Consider the following 13,998-nt stretch of genomic DNA (forward strand, 5'->3'; position numbering starts at 1 on the left):
TTGGTCACTACATATTGGTTTCTTGATGGTTCTTCATCCTTTTAGCATCACTGAAAACGGAAGTTTCCACACCGTACTACTCTAAACATTGCTTTGTTTCAGTGCAACTATTCCGCATTTTTCATTAGTTTCTTTCATTCTTCGTTTTAATGTTCATGAGATATAATGGCACCAAAGCGTGCATTATTAAATTATTAATACACTGTAACTATATTATTGTTTTATTTACATGTCTCTCTCCCATTGACCATTAATTTTGTAAATCGTAACAGAGTTTTATATTGAATAATACAGCTTTTTTATACAAGAAACAGTAATATATAGTTAAGAAATGGTTCAAAATAGTGTGAGAAGTGTTTACAAATGCCTAAAATTTTTTAGTGTGTTTCTAAAAATCCGAATTCATACATTTTTCTACTACGCTAAATTTCAACTTACGCGAGAGGAGTAGTGGAATGTATTCCTCCCGCAAGTCGGAACTTGACTGTATTTTAATTTTCAACACGGCCGCTCCTCCAACTTCAAGCGCTTTGATATGAACCATTTCAAGGTCGACTTTTCACTTCAGCGTGTTAAAGCAGAGAGTGAGAGAGGGAGGGAGAAATTATTGGCAACATACCGTCAGCAGATTCGCGAAGGAGAGGGGGAGACGAGGCGGGGGAATGCCAGAAGCTAGGTTTGAAGAGGAATGGTCGTTTTTGAAGCAGCAATTAAAAGAGAAAGCATCATCGAAAAGTTTATGAAACAGTGAAAGCTTTAACTGGAAATTTTGCAAAAGTAAATTCAAAATTAAACCCTTATTTCTTACCGGATAATCCCACATCAACCCCGGATATCTCTCACATTTTTACCGGATAACTGCCCGGATATCCTGCAAAAAACTGTCGGATATCCGGATCCGGAGTGGCTTGCCGGATCGGATACCTCATAGTTCCGGATAGTTAAAAAATCAGCCGGATAGGCCAGATACCGGATAGTTACCAGATATCTGGGGCATCCCTATATCAAATTATAATTATTTACAAGCTATAAGTTATAGAATAAATTACACAATACAAAAATAACTTTTAACAAATGAATAATAATCATCTCTTACATATTTTTATTTAAACAAAATTTATTCATAGAAAACAATATAATATTTAACTCAACTTAATATATAATAAACAATTAAATATATTTTTCTACGACTCTTGATACCAAAAGAAGTTTAAAAAATAAGTTATATATTTTTACACTTAGATCTACTTAGTTTAACAACTCAGACCTTCAAACATTAACTATTACTCAAGTTCAATGGAAATGCACAAGCAATTACCTTTTCAAAACTAAGAAGCAATACTTCATATTTCACTTCTTTTTCTTCAACTTCATTTAAATCCTTCAAGACTGTGATGTCAGTGACATATTTGTTTTTCAAATAAACCAATGATTTTTCTTTTAAATGAAAGCGATAAAGAGCTATTTCTAAACCCTCAGGAATGTTTTCATTGCATCCTTCACCAAGAATGAAATCAACTTCATTTTCTTCAAATATCTCATCATCACAGAAACCAATCAATTTCACTAAGAGAAAAATCAGGTGAGATTGAAATCAGAGCAGATATTATTTACATAAACCAAAGAGTACAAATTAAAGAAAACTGAAAGACACTATATTAGAAACACAAAAAATTTATGCATTTAACTTAAGAGTTTGACTTTGGTAAAATGTCCATAACAAAGCACAACGGATTAGTGAATCATAAAACACAGTGATATACATATACAATATAAACTATTTTATAAAGACAAAACAATATTTCTTCGTTTCAAACCTTAGGGCTTACCTTATTGGCTAATCAAGAGTGAGAATCATAACAATTACAATCCTATATATCATTATAATCAGCAGATAATCTGTTTAAAAAAGGTAAAACTTTTTGGGTGCACATTATATCTTGCTGCGGATTCTATGATTTTTTTTTAAAGAACAATTTATCTAAAAAATTCATTTTTCAATTCAAAGAACATTGTTTGTTGACTTTGCTGATGCTTTATAATACTTTAAATACTTGTATAAATGTAAAAGAAATTTCATTCTTTTGTACCAACCAAAAATAAAATGTTCAGCCTCATGAACCTTTTCTGAAAATTAACCTACTGTTTTAAAAAGCTCTAAGTGTTCACTAAAAGCTCACTTCAATTATTTAATCTCTGTCTAAGAACTATTATCTTGCCCCAAGGAGAATTTGAAATAAGTGTCATGATTGAAACTTTGCTAATTCTGAAGTGCCTTGGAGGCCATGAATTTTGTAAAGTTGAAAAAATAAAGCATCATGTACTATAACAATGCTTGCAGCTTATATTTTACCAGCAATATCAGAATATTTATGCTACTAGTTATTACTTTAAAAATTCATGCACTAATAAATAATAGAAAAAAAAAGGTTAAACAATTAAAATCTTGTTGTTAGAATACAGCTTGCAGTACTATAACCTCTCTCAATCTCTGGTCAAGAAAGATTAATTATAATTTTTGAACGTTACACTACACAATGCAAAATTAATTTTTATACCTTTCACTTTGGCACCTTCATTTGGAAAATTAGATCCATCTCCTTTGTCTAAAACTTTTCTTAATATACTGTTGTCTCTCTTTGGACTTAGATCTTCTAACTTCCATCCATAAAGCTCAACTTCAAATAGCAAAGGTGTATATGCTGGGATCTTGGGTGGATGTCCCATTGGACCATAGGCATAATCTGGCATACAAATAAAAATTGCAACCTCGCCTCTTTTCATAGTACTAATACCTAAATCCCATCCACGGATGACCATCCCTGAAAATAAGTCATTTTCAATAAAATGATAAAGTCATTAAATTCATATGAACTGAATTTTATACAGTGAAACCTCTCCGAGCGGCCACCCCTCTAAATGGCCACTTTTTTGCAGCACGGATTTTTTAGCCCATAGACTTAATGTTAAAAGCAACCTTAGCAACGGTCACCCAAACCTTCTGAACGGCCACCGAGTGGATGCGTCTATTCCATTTTTCAGGAAAAACTACTCACTTTCTGTGTCTAATCTGCAACTTTTCAGTTCAAAGAGGAGAATTCTTTTTGGCCTTTAACAAATTCCGATAATTTTCGAGTAAAAATGTCACTTATGTTTACTTTATTAGTTGGTCAGTGTGTACCTGTAATCTGGGTTGCAAACAACACTGTAAGAAATCATTTTATGAATCTCGAACTACGTATTGAAATTCTAAGCAATCTGAACGTGAAAAATCAGCAAGAGAATTAATAGAGTAAGATTTCGAATTCTTTCCAGCACGAAACAGCAAAGGAGAGCTTTGATAATGAAACTAATGATTGAGAGAAACATCTTCCGGTTAATGATTCTGCGAAAATAAGCATTTTTCAATCAAATCTAATATTAGTTAGGGATCGGTTTTAATTAACTAATCAGTTCTCTGTGCGTATTATTAACGACTTTTGAGCAAATACATTTTTATGCCTTTCAGGCACAAATTCAGCCTTTGAAAATCAATTTGCGTTTTGTAATCATGAGCAAACTAAACTTTCAACTAAAGTGATTTTGGGGATAATAAATTAAGTCATTGGAAATTCAAATGCAATGATAAATAAATTGGTTAGAGCAATTTATTTATCATTTTGAATTGCAACAAGCAACATCTTAAATTGGATTTTAAAAACAATTGTTGGAGAAGATGAAAAACTTAAGTCACAAATTGTATCCTTTCTTCGAAAAATGTAAACAATAATTAAATAATATACTATTTCCCTTTTAGAACGGTCTCAAACTTCATTCTGTGCATTAGCCTTGCTCTTTTGAGTATTGTAGAATTATATTGCAACTGTAACAAAAACCCTCTAAAGTGGCCACCCCCTCTCAATGGCCGAAAGTTTGCGGAACGGAGGGGTGACCGCTCAGAGAGGTTTCACTGTATTTGAAAATGTACCTTAACTTGCATTGAAAGCCCTGATGCACCAAATAGTCATTTGCAAAATATTAAATAGTTGCCCAAAATGAAAGACAAAAGTGAACTTATTTTTATCTGAGAGAGAAACATATTATGGACCCCATGCACAATTCTTAAATGTATTTAAAAAAATTACTCCTAAGAACATGCTTAAACAGCCTGATTTGAACCCTTATAACCAATGGAGCAGTCACAGGCTGGATTTTGGGGATAAAACCCCTCCCAGAACTCAAATACATTCATTTCCCCTGTGCAAATCAAGGGAAAAAAACAGTATTAGAATTTTTCCAAGTGAGATAGGTTTCAAAAAAATATCTTACTGCTTTTTAATGATCCAGAAGCAGTCACAAATTACTTCCCAATTCTTAAATATACAAGTAATATTTCATCATGGTAGCACTGTTACGGGTATAAGACTGCTAAAATGTTCACAATAAAGCACAAGAGAGTAGGTTTTTCAGCATTTCCAGCACTGCACAAATCTTTTTTTGGGAAAAATAGAGAGGAAGCCTACCATACCAGATTTTCTGAGGTTCCTTCCCAATTCTTGTTGAAAGATTGAAACCATTATTAATTAGCATTTAACATTTATTAAGACATTTATGTATTTGAAAAGGAAGTTCTCAATGGTATCGCACAAAACCCCCCAACAAAAAATGCATGTAAGATTAAAATAGAACTAATGATAAATATAGGGGAGATTAGGGATGGATGGGACACTGGGATGGATGGGACTCCTTCAATTATTCTTAAAATAAACATTGTTTTCGATTTCTGACTCTTCCACTAAATGGAGCAACCATAAAACCATGTTTGTTGCTATAAATCATTTTAGCTGCAGAGTTCTATGAATGTATACCAGAAAAAAGCTATTTTACAACACCAAAAGTAAATAACTACTTTGTTTTCAAGATAAGTTTTCAATCTTATTTATTGATGTTAACATAATTCTTTTTGCTGTTTTATACACCTAATAATACAGCTTTTATAAAGTAATAGTTAAGTTAAACCTAAAAGTAGCATGCTTCTAGTAACAAGCTATTTTACTGAAATGTTGTGTAAAGGGAGGGATGGGACAGTATGGTTTAGGGAGGGATGGGACATGTCCCATCCCTCCCTTTTAATATCTGCCGCTAAATAATTATACTGATTGTCCAAATCTTTTAATATTTTATTTTTGGCATACTATCTTGTTTTGGAATTGAATTGCAGAATAAAAAGGCCATTGAAATCATCAACTTGATATATAAGAATTGTATCAACTTCTATGATTTTTTTCAAAACTAATTTCTTTACATTGAAAGTTTACAGTAGTATGACTAAGTTTTCCTTATTCCTGTAATATTTATCAATGTTATTATTACTTTTATGTAATATATAATATACTTTCAATCAATTGGTTAGCTGTACTTCTTTGCAAGAAGTATAACAGTGGTTTCATTACAGGTTGTTTTCTCATGAAGCACATTATGCGAAGAAAAAACATATTGTTTACGAAAATGTAGTATATTTTTGTAAAATGAAATTTTATATTGGAAAATAACATCCAGTTACTCAAATATAAACCATAAAATAAGTACCTTTTTAATGACTTGTGTTAAAGTTTCAGACTAATTAATTTTGTTTTTCTGATTAGACATTTTAAAACATTAATAAATAAAAATAATTGATGAATGTATTTTATGAATTGAATCGGGCCCTGATAATAGAACTCTAAGAATTTCAATTATGTTGGAAGAGTTGAAAGCAAGGATAATTGATGAGACCTTTCAAGTACTCTTTATGAGGAAAAATGAAAAAGGAAACTTTATCTTTCCACAAACAACACATAGTTCTGTGATTGATAAAATAGACATTATTGCCAAGTTGTCCCCACCAAATATGGTTGGTGGAACTAGTCGAGCACAAAAAATTTTCATTTGATGCTGATTTATTAAAGTATAATGTTAGATAAAATAGATGTTCCCAATGTTCAATAAACCTTACGTAAATAAATGACATACTCTCTTTGTCATTTTTCATAATATTCTTGAAAACTATGTATATGTATTTTAACTTCCAAAAATGTCCCATCCCTCCCTTACATGAGGGAGGGATGGGACATTTTTACTGCTATTGTAATTGTCTTCAGAAATGACCATTTTAATAATTACCATGAAATTTATATTTTTTAAATATATTAAAATGTTTCAATTTGTTATTCTGAAACTTTCAGTGTTATACCAGTAGAAAATAATTCATAAGAAATATTTTTGTGAGAACTGTCCCATCCATCCCTAATCTCCCCTACTGTGCTTTTTCCCACTTTTTTGTTCGTTTTAAAGTCATAGTGATATCAATACAAATTATTAATTATTTTCATATGGGTGTTATAAATAAATTCCACAGATACTATTTGATTAAATAAACTTGAATATTTTGCACTGTTAATGAATGAGAAAAAAAGCAAAAAAAAATCCGATTTTGAAAAACCCTCCCAGAAAGTTTTTCTGGTGGTGCCACTGCTTATAACTCTACTATTTTTGCTATTTATTCCTTTTTTTTTTTCTTCTTATTTTCATACTCTTCACATAATTATGTTTCCATTGATAACAAATTTGTGAGGAAAAAATTAATTTAAAATTTTTCCATTTTCCCCCTTTTCTGTGGATTTGCCCAATAGGGTAATAGTCTCTTATATTTTGAAATTGAAGTCTTAAAAAAGTGATAGTAGAACATAGCTTTAAACATTAGGTGCCCAGCAATTTTCTGAAATTGAAGTGCTCCAAAAAACAATCTGCATATGATCTTCAGTGTTTTTACAGGACAAGGTGTTCTTATTTTATGTGAACTCGAAAAGGGGGAAATGAAAAGAGGAGGGAAGGGGAACATAATTACATGACTAATGATCTGCAACTAATTGAAAATTTTTATTTAAAGATTCTTTTTGAAAATAATTGAAATTTTTTCGCAATATTCTTTATCTTTTTCTTATTAACAAATATGAATATATTTCTTACTAAATATTTAAATGAACATGTCATTTTCCCCAAGACATGTTCTTTTCTTCTCTGCAGCAAGAAATAATATATTTGAAACACATTCAACTCAGCATTCAGGGGTGGTAGGTGCTCTCTCAGTTGCTCCTCTGACACAATATAGGGGAATGTGGGGCAGAGTGAAATAGCAGGACAAAGTGAAATATTTAATCTGTGTTTAGTGCCACCTATCTGGTAATATTTTAACAATGTAGTTGCACATGTAGTCTATTCCAGTTAGGAAAGAAATACTAATGAATTTTAAGGCATATGATAATACAGGCAATTTTTAAAAATCAATATTCTTATTGTAATGATAGTTCAAAGTCAAAATTTATTTTTCATATTATAAAATGATAAAGTTCTTGTTATTAACACTTTAAGTATTAATTGAGACCTTCTAATATGCATTGCAATATTTATTTAGTTAATGTTAAGCTTATTTGTGTTTTAAATACTTTGCTCAAGTAGTCGAGTACATGCTACATGCGGGGCAAAGTGAAATAGCTTATTTCGTTTACTCACTCAATCTTTTACTAAAATACTTATATATCACTGTATTAATTGATTTATTTACTTATTCACTTATTTATTCATTCACACTATTATTCACTCATTTTTCTTCATTATTAATTAATTTAAATATTCATTTATTGTTTCATTTTCTTTTCATTTATTCATTCCAAACTTTATTTACTGATTCATTTAATCAAAAATACTTTTTGCAATCAAATATAAAATGTTCCATCATTAAAAATATTTCATTTTTCACTTTGCCCCATGAGAAAAAAAGTGAAAAATTTTCACTATTTTTTGAAGGCTAAAAATTACTACCAAAGATAAAAAATAATGCTTCAATGAAAATTTTACTATAAAAAACAACGCTCTTTCTTTTTGTAATGTGATTTTTAAAACAAATTTCCAATTTGTTCATTTTGAAAAAGCTCAGTCATCTTAGCCATTTCACTTTGCCTACATCCCCCTACTAGGTAGATATTACATGCTTATTCCAGACTGATGAATCCATAACAAAGACGAAACTGTAGTTACTGGATGGCATAACCGGGAAGTAGATATATTGCATGTAGTATAATAAAGAATTTTTTTTAAATGTTATATAGGAAATCATAACATTAATGAATATTTCTATATTTTTAATTATCATACTTAATAAGGAAAAAAATGGGAAAAAACATTTATTTATATTATAATATTCAATTTTATGTATTTTATTTTGAGTGAGAAAAAACTAACCTTTGCTTCATGTATGATTTATGCTTCATGTATGATCAATTTTATCTATTTAAATTCTTTATGAATTAGAATTAGTTTCATGAGATAAAATAAGTATCAACCTTCCTAATATGCCCGAAAAAGTATTTTCTACTTTGGCTTTAGCTGAAAATTTTGAAAAGAATTACTTAATGTGTTAATAGATAGTCAAGATTTGCAGTAGAGACATTTTTAATTGTCATTCATTAACGAGTACCCTTAAAATTGCAATGCACTATGTAGTTATAACAAGATTTCAATTAAAATGAACATTAAACTTTTTTTTTTTGCACAGAGTAGTAAACTAGATACTCGGTTGAAGCCGAATATTTGGCAGATGGGCCGAATATTAGTTGCATTGCTAGTCCAAAGCTATTTTCAGCTGTCTTAGACAAATGGACGACTAATGATTGTGGATAGCTGTTTTATCAGTAATGTTAAAATCAAATAATATCGTTTAATTTCACAAAAAAAAAAAAAAAAAAAACATCAGCTTCAGATGCAGTCCCCTAACCCCCACACTTCTTTTATTCCCCACTCCTTTGGTGCAACAGTCACCTATGATCACATAACTGGCATAGAAAGGTGAACCACTTCATTGAAACTATCCCTAATAGGGTCAATTTGTGCCTTTAGTTGAGGATTGAAAAATTGAAAGGGCTATAAAAATGTAAAGGGAAATGAGGGACCGCAAACATTCGCACACCACATATTTACGTTTATAATGCAACAAGTTAGAGTAAAGATCATGTTTATGAAAAGGCAAGAATTGTAATTTTTTACTAATTCCAAGAAATTTAAAATGACGAAAAATAAAATAAACCAAATAAAGTTAAATAATTCTAATGAAAAGTAGGAAAATTGCTGCCATACCTCGCCCTATGTTGAATTCAATTTTTTCACCATCAGGAGTGCTATCAAACAAAGTTGGTTTTTCCTTGTTGTCAAGTAACCATCCTTTATAGCGAACACTCACTCTATCTCCAATCCCAGGATATTCATCACCTTCACCATCTTTAAAAATCTGTTTCAACACGCCTCCAGATTTTTCAGGAGTAATATCGATCGTATTAATGACAAGAGATCCATCATCTGTGGTATTGCTTATTTCTTCATTTCTTTCCTGATCTTCATCACATTTAACTTCAACTGTTTCGTTTCCATTTTGTATACCTTCTGAACTGGAATCTTTTTTGGATTCTTCACATTTAGTTTCTGCATTAATTATAGTTCCTGAATCATTTCGATTTTTTTCTGTATCGAAAGTGACAGTTAAATTCGAAGCCTTCTCCAACACCGAAGCCATCTAAGTTTTAAAATCTTCTTGATAGAAGCAACCAAACAGTAACATTTAGTGTGCTTGAATGAAATAAAACTAGCAAGAAACTAGACGATTGCCAAACATCAGAAAATAACTTTCTATGAAGATCTACTTCCAGGAAACCTTAAAATACTCTAACCAAAACATCATTCAAAACCGACGGAAAACATCGCGATCGCTCATCTCAATCTAGACAAGTTCTTCTTCTTCTTCTTCTCTATTTTCTATTCTATTCAAGAGTCACAACTGACTACAACTGCATTTATGTCGAGGACTGCATACTAAGTGCCTTGCCTCCATTGTTTTTATATACCGATAGATGGCAGCACCATCACCGGATCGAGCAGTTAATGAGAATTTAGAACTAGTCCAAGAGCTAATAGCTACCTGGTACTAGCACCCCCAGAGGTATCGTTTCACTTGGAGGACATTGAGACCACGAGCATATTTAACGTCGCCCAGTCCCCTTTAATGACGACGGTGGGTCTTCGACCAGCAGGGATCGAACCCGAGGCCCTCCGGCCCCGAGTCCAATGCCTTACCGATCAGGCTACCACGGCCCTTCTCTATTTTGAGGTATATGCTTCACTCTAACACAGTGGCTTCACCTCTATTACTCCAAAATTTTCCATGTTTCTACTTGAAACAAAAGGAAGGACAATGTTCAATATTCAGAAAATAAGACAAAAAATTAAAAAACGAGAGGCTGAGAGCAGAGGGCAAGAAAGAGGCTAAAAAGGAACAAAGCTGAACCCCAACCAGAAGAAAGACAAGGAGAACACCAAAGGAAAGGAAATTATGAATCAATAGCCTTGAGCAAATCAATGAGAAGGGACATCAAGCGGCGAGAAGCATGAGCAGCCGAGAAAACAAGAGAAAAGGACAAGGGGACATATCCCATATAGGCACGAATTTTGTCTCTTTCCTTGTTATATTTATTGCAGACTAGAATGGCATGGTCTACTGTATCAGGAGTATTGCATGTTAAGCACAAAGGGGAGTTACTATGTTTGATTCGGTGCTGATTGAATTGAGTGAGAGTGGTACGGGTCTGAGCTCTTGATAGCAGGACATCTTCATAACGATTTTTTGTTAAATTGTGTTTGCTGTTTCCTTGACCATTTAAGTGGCTGTATCCGGTATAGTATTTAGATCTGTTCCAGGAAGTTGTAGCTTTATCTCTGTACTTTTTTTTCAGGTTATTTATTACGTCTTCAGGGGCAATCCAGTGGAGAATGATATTTTCCCCGTGTCCCAAGCTAGCCAGTCTGTCTGCAGTTTCATTTGCTTTGATTCCCACGTGGGCAGGGGTCCAAACGAATTCGAGTGTATGACCGATTGAATTGTGATTGGCAATACTTTTTGAAATCATCGTGATGATGTGAGGAGACTTATTGTTAGCTTTTTCGAGGGCAGAAAGGACTGACAAACTGTCGGAGCAGAATACTATCTTTGGACCTGTGTTTCCAAAACGAACAATAGCGAGCCACAGAGCGAGTCCTTCAGCAGTGAAGATGGAGTTCATGTTTGAAATTTTTCCCTTTATATTTTCGTTTGAGCTAGAATTATGGATCCCTATTGCGGTAGAATATTGGGTTTTTGATGCATCAGTTGCTATTATATGGCAGTCTTTCCAGTGGGTGGAGTAGTAGTCGTCAAAAGCTTTGCTAATTAGTTGTCTTGGAATGTCTTCTTTTTGAAAAGGAAGGGACTTGAGGGAAATTGTAGTTCTGTTTGGATTAATAATTGACGGAATACAAATAGGTATGCATTGGCTGGGATAGATGTTTAGGTCTGTCAGTAAATTTTTTTTCCGAATTCCTAAAGGAGTTTTTTCTAATTTGGTAGGAATTTTTTTAATCTCATAGGAGAGAAGTGTTTTTCTGATTGGTGAGAGCTTGTCCAAGGCAACTTGTCTGATAAAAAACATCTCAGATTTGAGGTCATGAGTTTGGCTGCAGGAGGTCTCATTTGCTTCTCTAAGCAGGATAGGGATTGGGGTGAATTTTGGGAGGCCAGTTGCTACTCGTAGAGCAGCATGGTATATAATTTCAATTTTATTTTTATTTGTCTGGGCAGAAGATGAATAGATGTGACTGCCAAAATTAATCTTGCTCTTGATGCAGCTATTCGCAATTTTTAAAAGATCTTTTGTTCTTGCTCCCCATCTGTTCGAGGCGACCACTTTTAGAATGTTAGTATATTTAAAGACTTTTTTGGCTAAGTAGTTTATGTGTGATTTAAAGGTGAGGTTATTATTGAAGTAAATGCCTAGTATTCTGATATCTTCCCTCCATTCGATGGTATCTTGGTTTATAGATAAATTACGATCCGTCTTCTTTCTTTTACTTGAAAAATTAACTGCCACACATTTCTCCGGTACAATCGTCATGTGCCAAGTTTTACACCAGGAATATACTTTATTTAGCGAATTTTGAACGTCATTAAGTGTGTTGTCAATGTCCACACCTGAGCCTAAGATAAAGATATCATCAGCGTAGGTGATTATTTTTACGTTTTTGAGATGTAGGTGGCAAAGATCTTTGATGTAAATTTGGAAAAGAAACGGGCTCAATACCGCACCTTGGGGGACTCCTCTTTGTGATGTTATATTAGTTGAAAAATGTTCTCTCCATCGGACCTGGGCAGATCTGTGGCTGATGAAGTTGTGTATCCATTGTGCAGTTTTTCCTTGTATTCCGTTTTGTAGTAATTTCCATATTAGACCATCATGCCAAACTGCATCATAGGCTCCCTTAAGATCCAATGCGACGAGGAAGGTGAAACGACCTTCATTTTTTGCTCGGAACAACTCATGATGGATTTCTGTCAAAATTACATCGCAGCCCCTAAAAGGTATAAAGCCGTATTGATTGGGAGGGAAAAGATTCTGTTGAATACTATGGTTTGTCAGCCTGGTTAAGATCATGCGTTCGACAGTTTTAGCGAGAGTAGATGTGAGTGAAATTGGTCTGTACGAGTTTATGTCTTCTTTATTCTTCCCTTTTTTGTGAATTGGAACTATATGAGCATTTTTAAAGGAGTTTGGGACCTCTCCGGTATTCCAGAGATGGTTAATGGTATTCAGAATTTTAATCTGGTTATTTGCTGAAATATTTTTTAATGCTTTTGCAGATATTTTATCAGGTCCGGGGGCAGAATTCCTGTTTTTATTTATTGCTTCCTTTAGTTCGTTTAAAGTGAAAGGTGCATCTAAGTAACAGTTTCCACTGAGGTCTAGGGGAATAAATTCGTTGATTTTCTGATGCATAAAAAATTTGCTGAACGCATTTGCTTGGGCAACAGGTGAATGGAGCTCTCCCGCAGGCGTATTTAGGATAAAGTGAGATTTTGTATCTTCGTACGTTCTGTTATTAAGGCTCTTTAGAATTTTATAAATGCTGTGATTTTCCTTTGCCATGTTAATGGTCTTATTCCAATAAATTCTTCGTAAACAATTACATAATCTTCTTAGTTTTGCCCCTATTTGTTTGTATTTTCCCCATGCATCACGGTTTAGAGAGTTTCTTGAAAGTCGATGATATTTTCTTTTTTGGCCCAGGAGAAAACTGCATTCTCTATTCCACCAGGGATTATTGCTGCTTGTTTTTATAATTTCATTCTTGCTGTTTTTAAAAAGGGTTTTTTCTATGATATTATTAAAGTCGTTAATATTAATAATGTTGGCATCATTAAGGTATTTGTTTAAATCAGAGTTGAAATTATTCCAGTTTATTTTCCATCTGTTTTGGTAATGACTCCCGAGATGCGGAATATTTATTTTGATAGGGTGATGGTCACTGTCAAAGGTATCGGCAATTACTTCGTACGATAGATGATTGTAAAGGTCCAGAGATGTGATTGTTAAGTCCAGAATAGCAGGTTTATTGTTGATTGAATAGTATGTGGGAGTACTGCAGTTTAAGAGAACCATGTTGTTGTTAATTATCCAGTCGATTACTGTTTCAGCATCCCGGGAGTCATTATCACTGCCAAGGGAGGTGTGGTGGATATTGAAGTCCCCCATAATTAAAAAAGGAGGGGTCAGATATTGTTGAAAGGTAGATAGCCAGTTTTTGTTCCATGAGCCGGATGGAGAATAGATATTAAAAATTTTTAGGTTTTTTTTTTTGTAAAAGATTTCAATTCCAAGTACTTCAACATTGGAGATAGGTAGGGTGATGTTGATAATTTTAGCAGAATATTTTGTACTGACGGCCGTAATGAGCCCGCCCCCAGGACGGTTTCCCCTGTCCTTACGAAAGATGGTCTTATCTTTCAGATTGAAATAAATTTGATTATTTAAAAAAGTTTCTTGAATGGCGATAACATCAGCGCCCAAAAAAAAATCCGTGTTCAGCCAGGTGCGCTTGTTAGAGACGCTTCTAGCGTTCCACTGT

General features: G+C 33.1%; 1 protein-coding gene across 1 annotated transcript in view; it reads right to left on the reverse strand.

The window, feature by feature from the left end:
• The window catches only part of LOC129218158 (peptidyl-prolyl cis-trans isomerase FKBP4-like), a 31,881-nt gene extending 22,110 nt beyond the window's left edge, over positions 1 to 9,771 (reverse strand). Inside the window, exons 1-3 of the mRNA XM_054852373.1 lie at positions 9,151 to 9,771; positions 2,559 to 2,822; positions 1,319 to 1,566 (exon numbers count right to left, since the gene is read on the reverse strand). Coding sequence (XP_054708348.1) covers positions 1,319 to 1,566; positions 2,559 to 2,822; positions 9,151 to 9,583 — 945 coding nt within the window. The 5' untranslated portion in view covers positions 9,584 to 9,771. The remainder of the gene's footprint in view (positions 1 to 1,318; positions 1,567 to 2,558; positions 2,823 to 9,150) is intronic.
• Between the last annotated feature and the right edge of the window lie 4,227 nt (positions 9,772 to 13,998).

This window comes from Uloborus diversus, chromosome 3 (genome assembly GCF_026930045.1).
Source record: "Uloborus diversus isolate 005 chromosome 3, Udiv.v.3.1, whole genome shotgun sequence".
Taxonomy (NCBI): Eukaryota; Metazoa; Arthropoda; class Arachnida; order Araneae; family Uloboridae; genus Uloborus; species Uloborus diversus.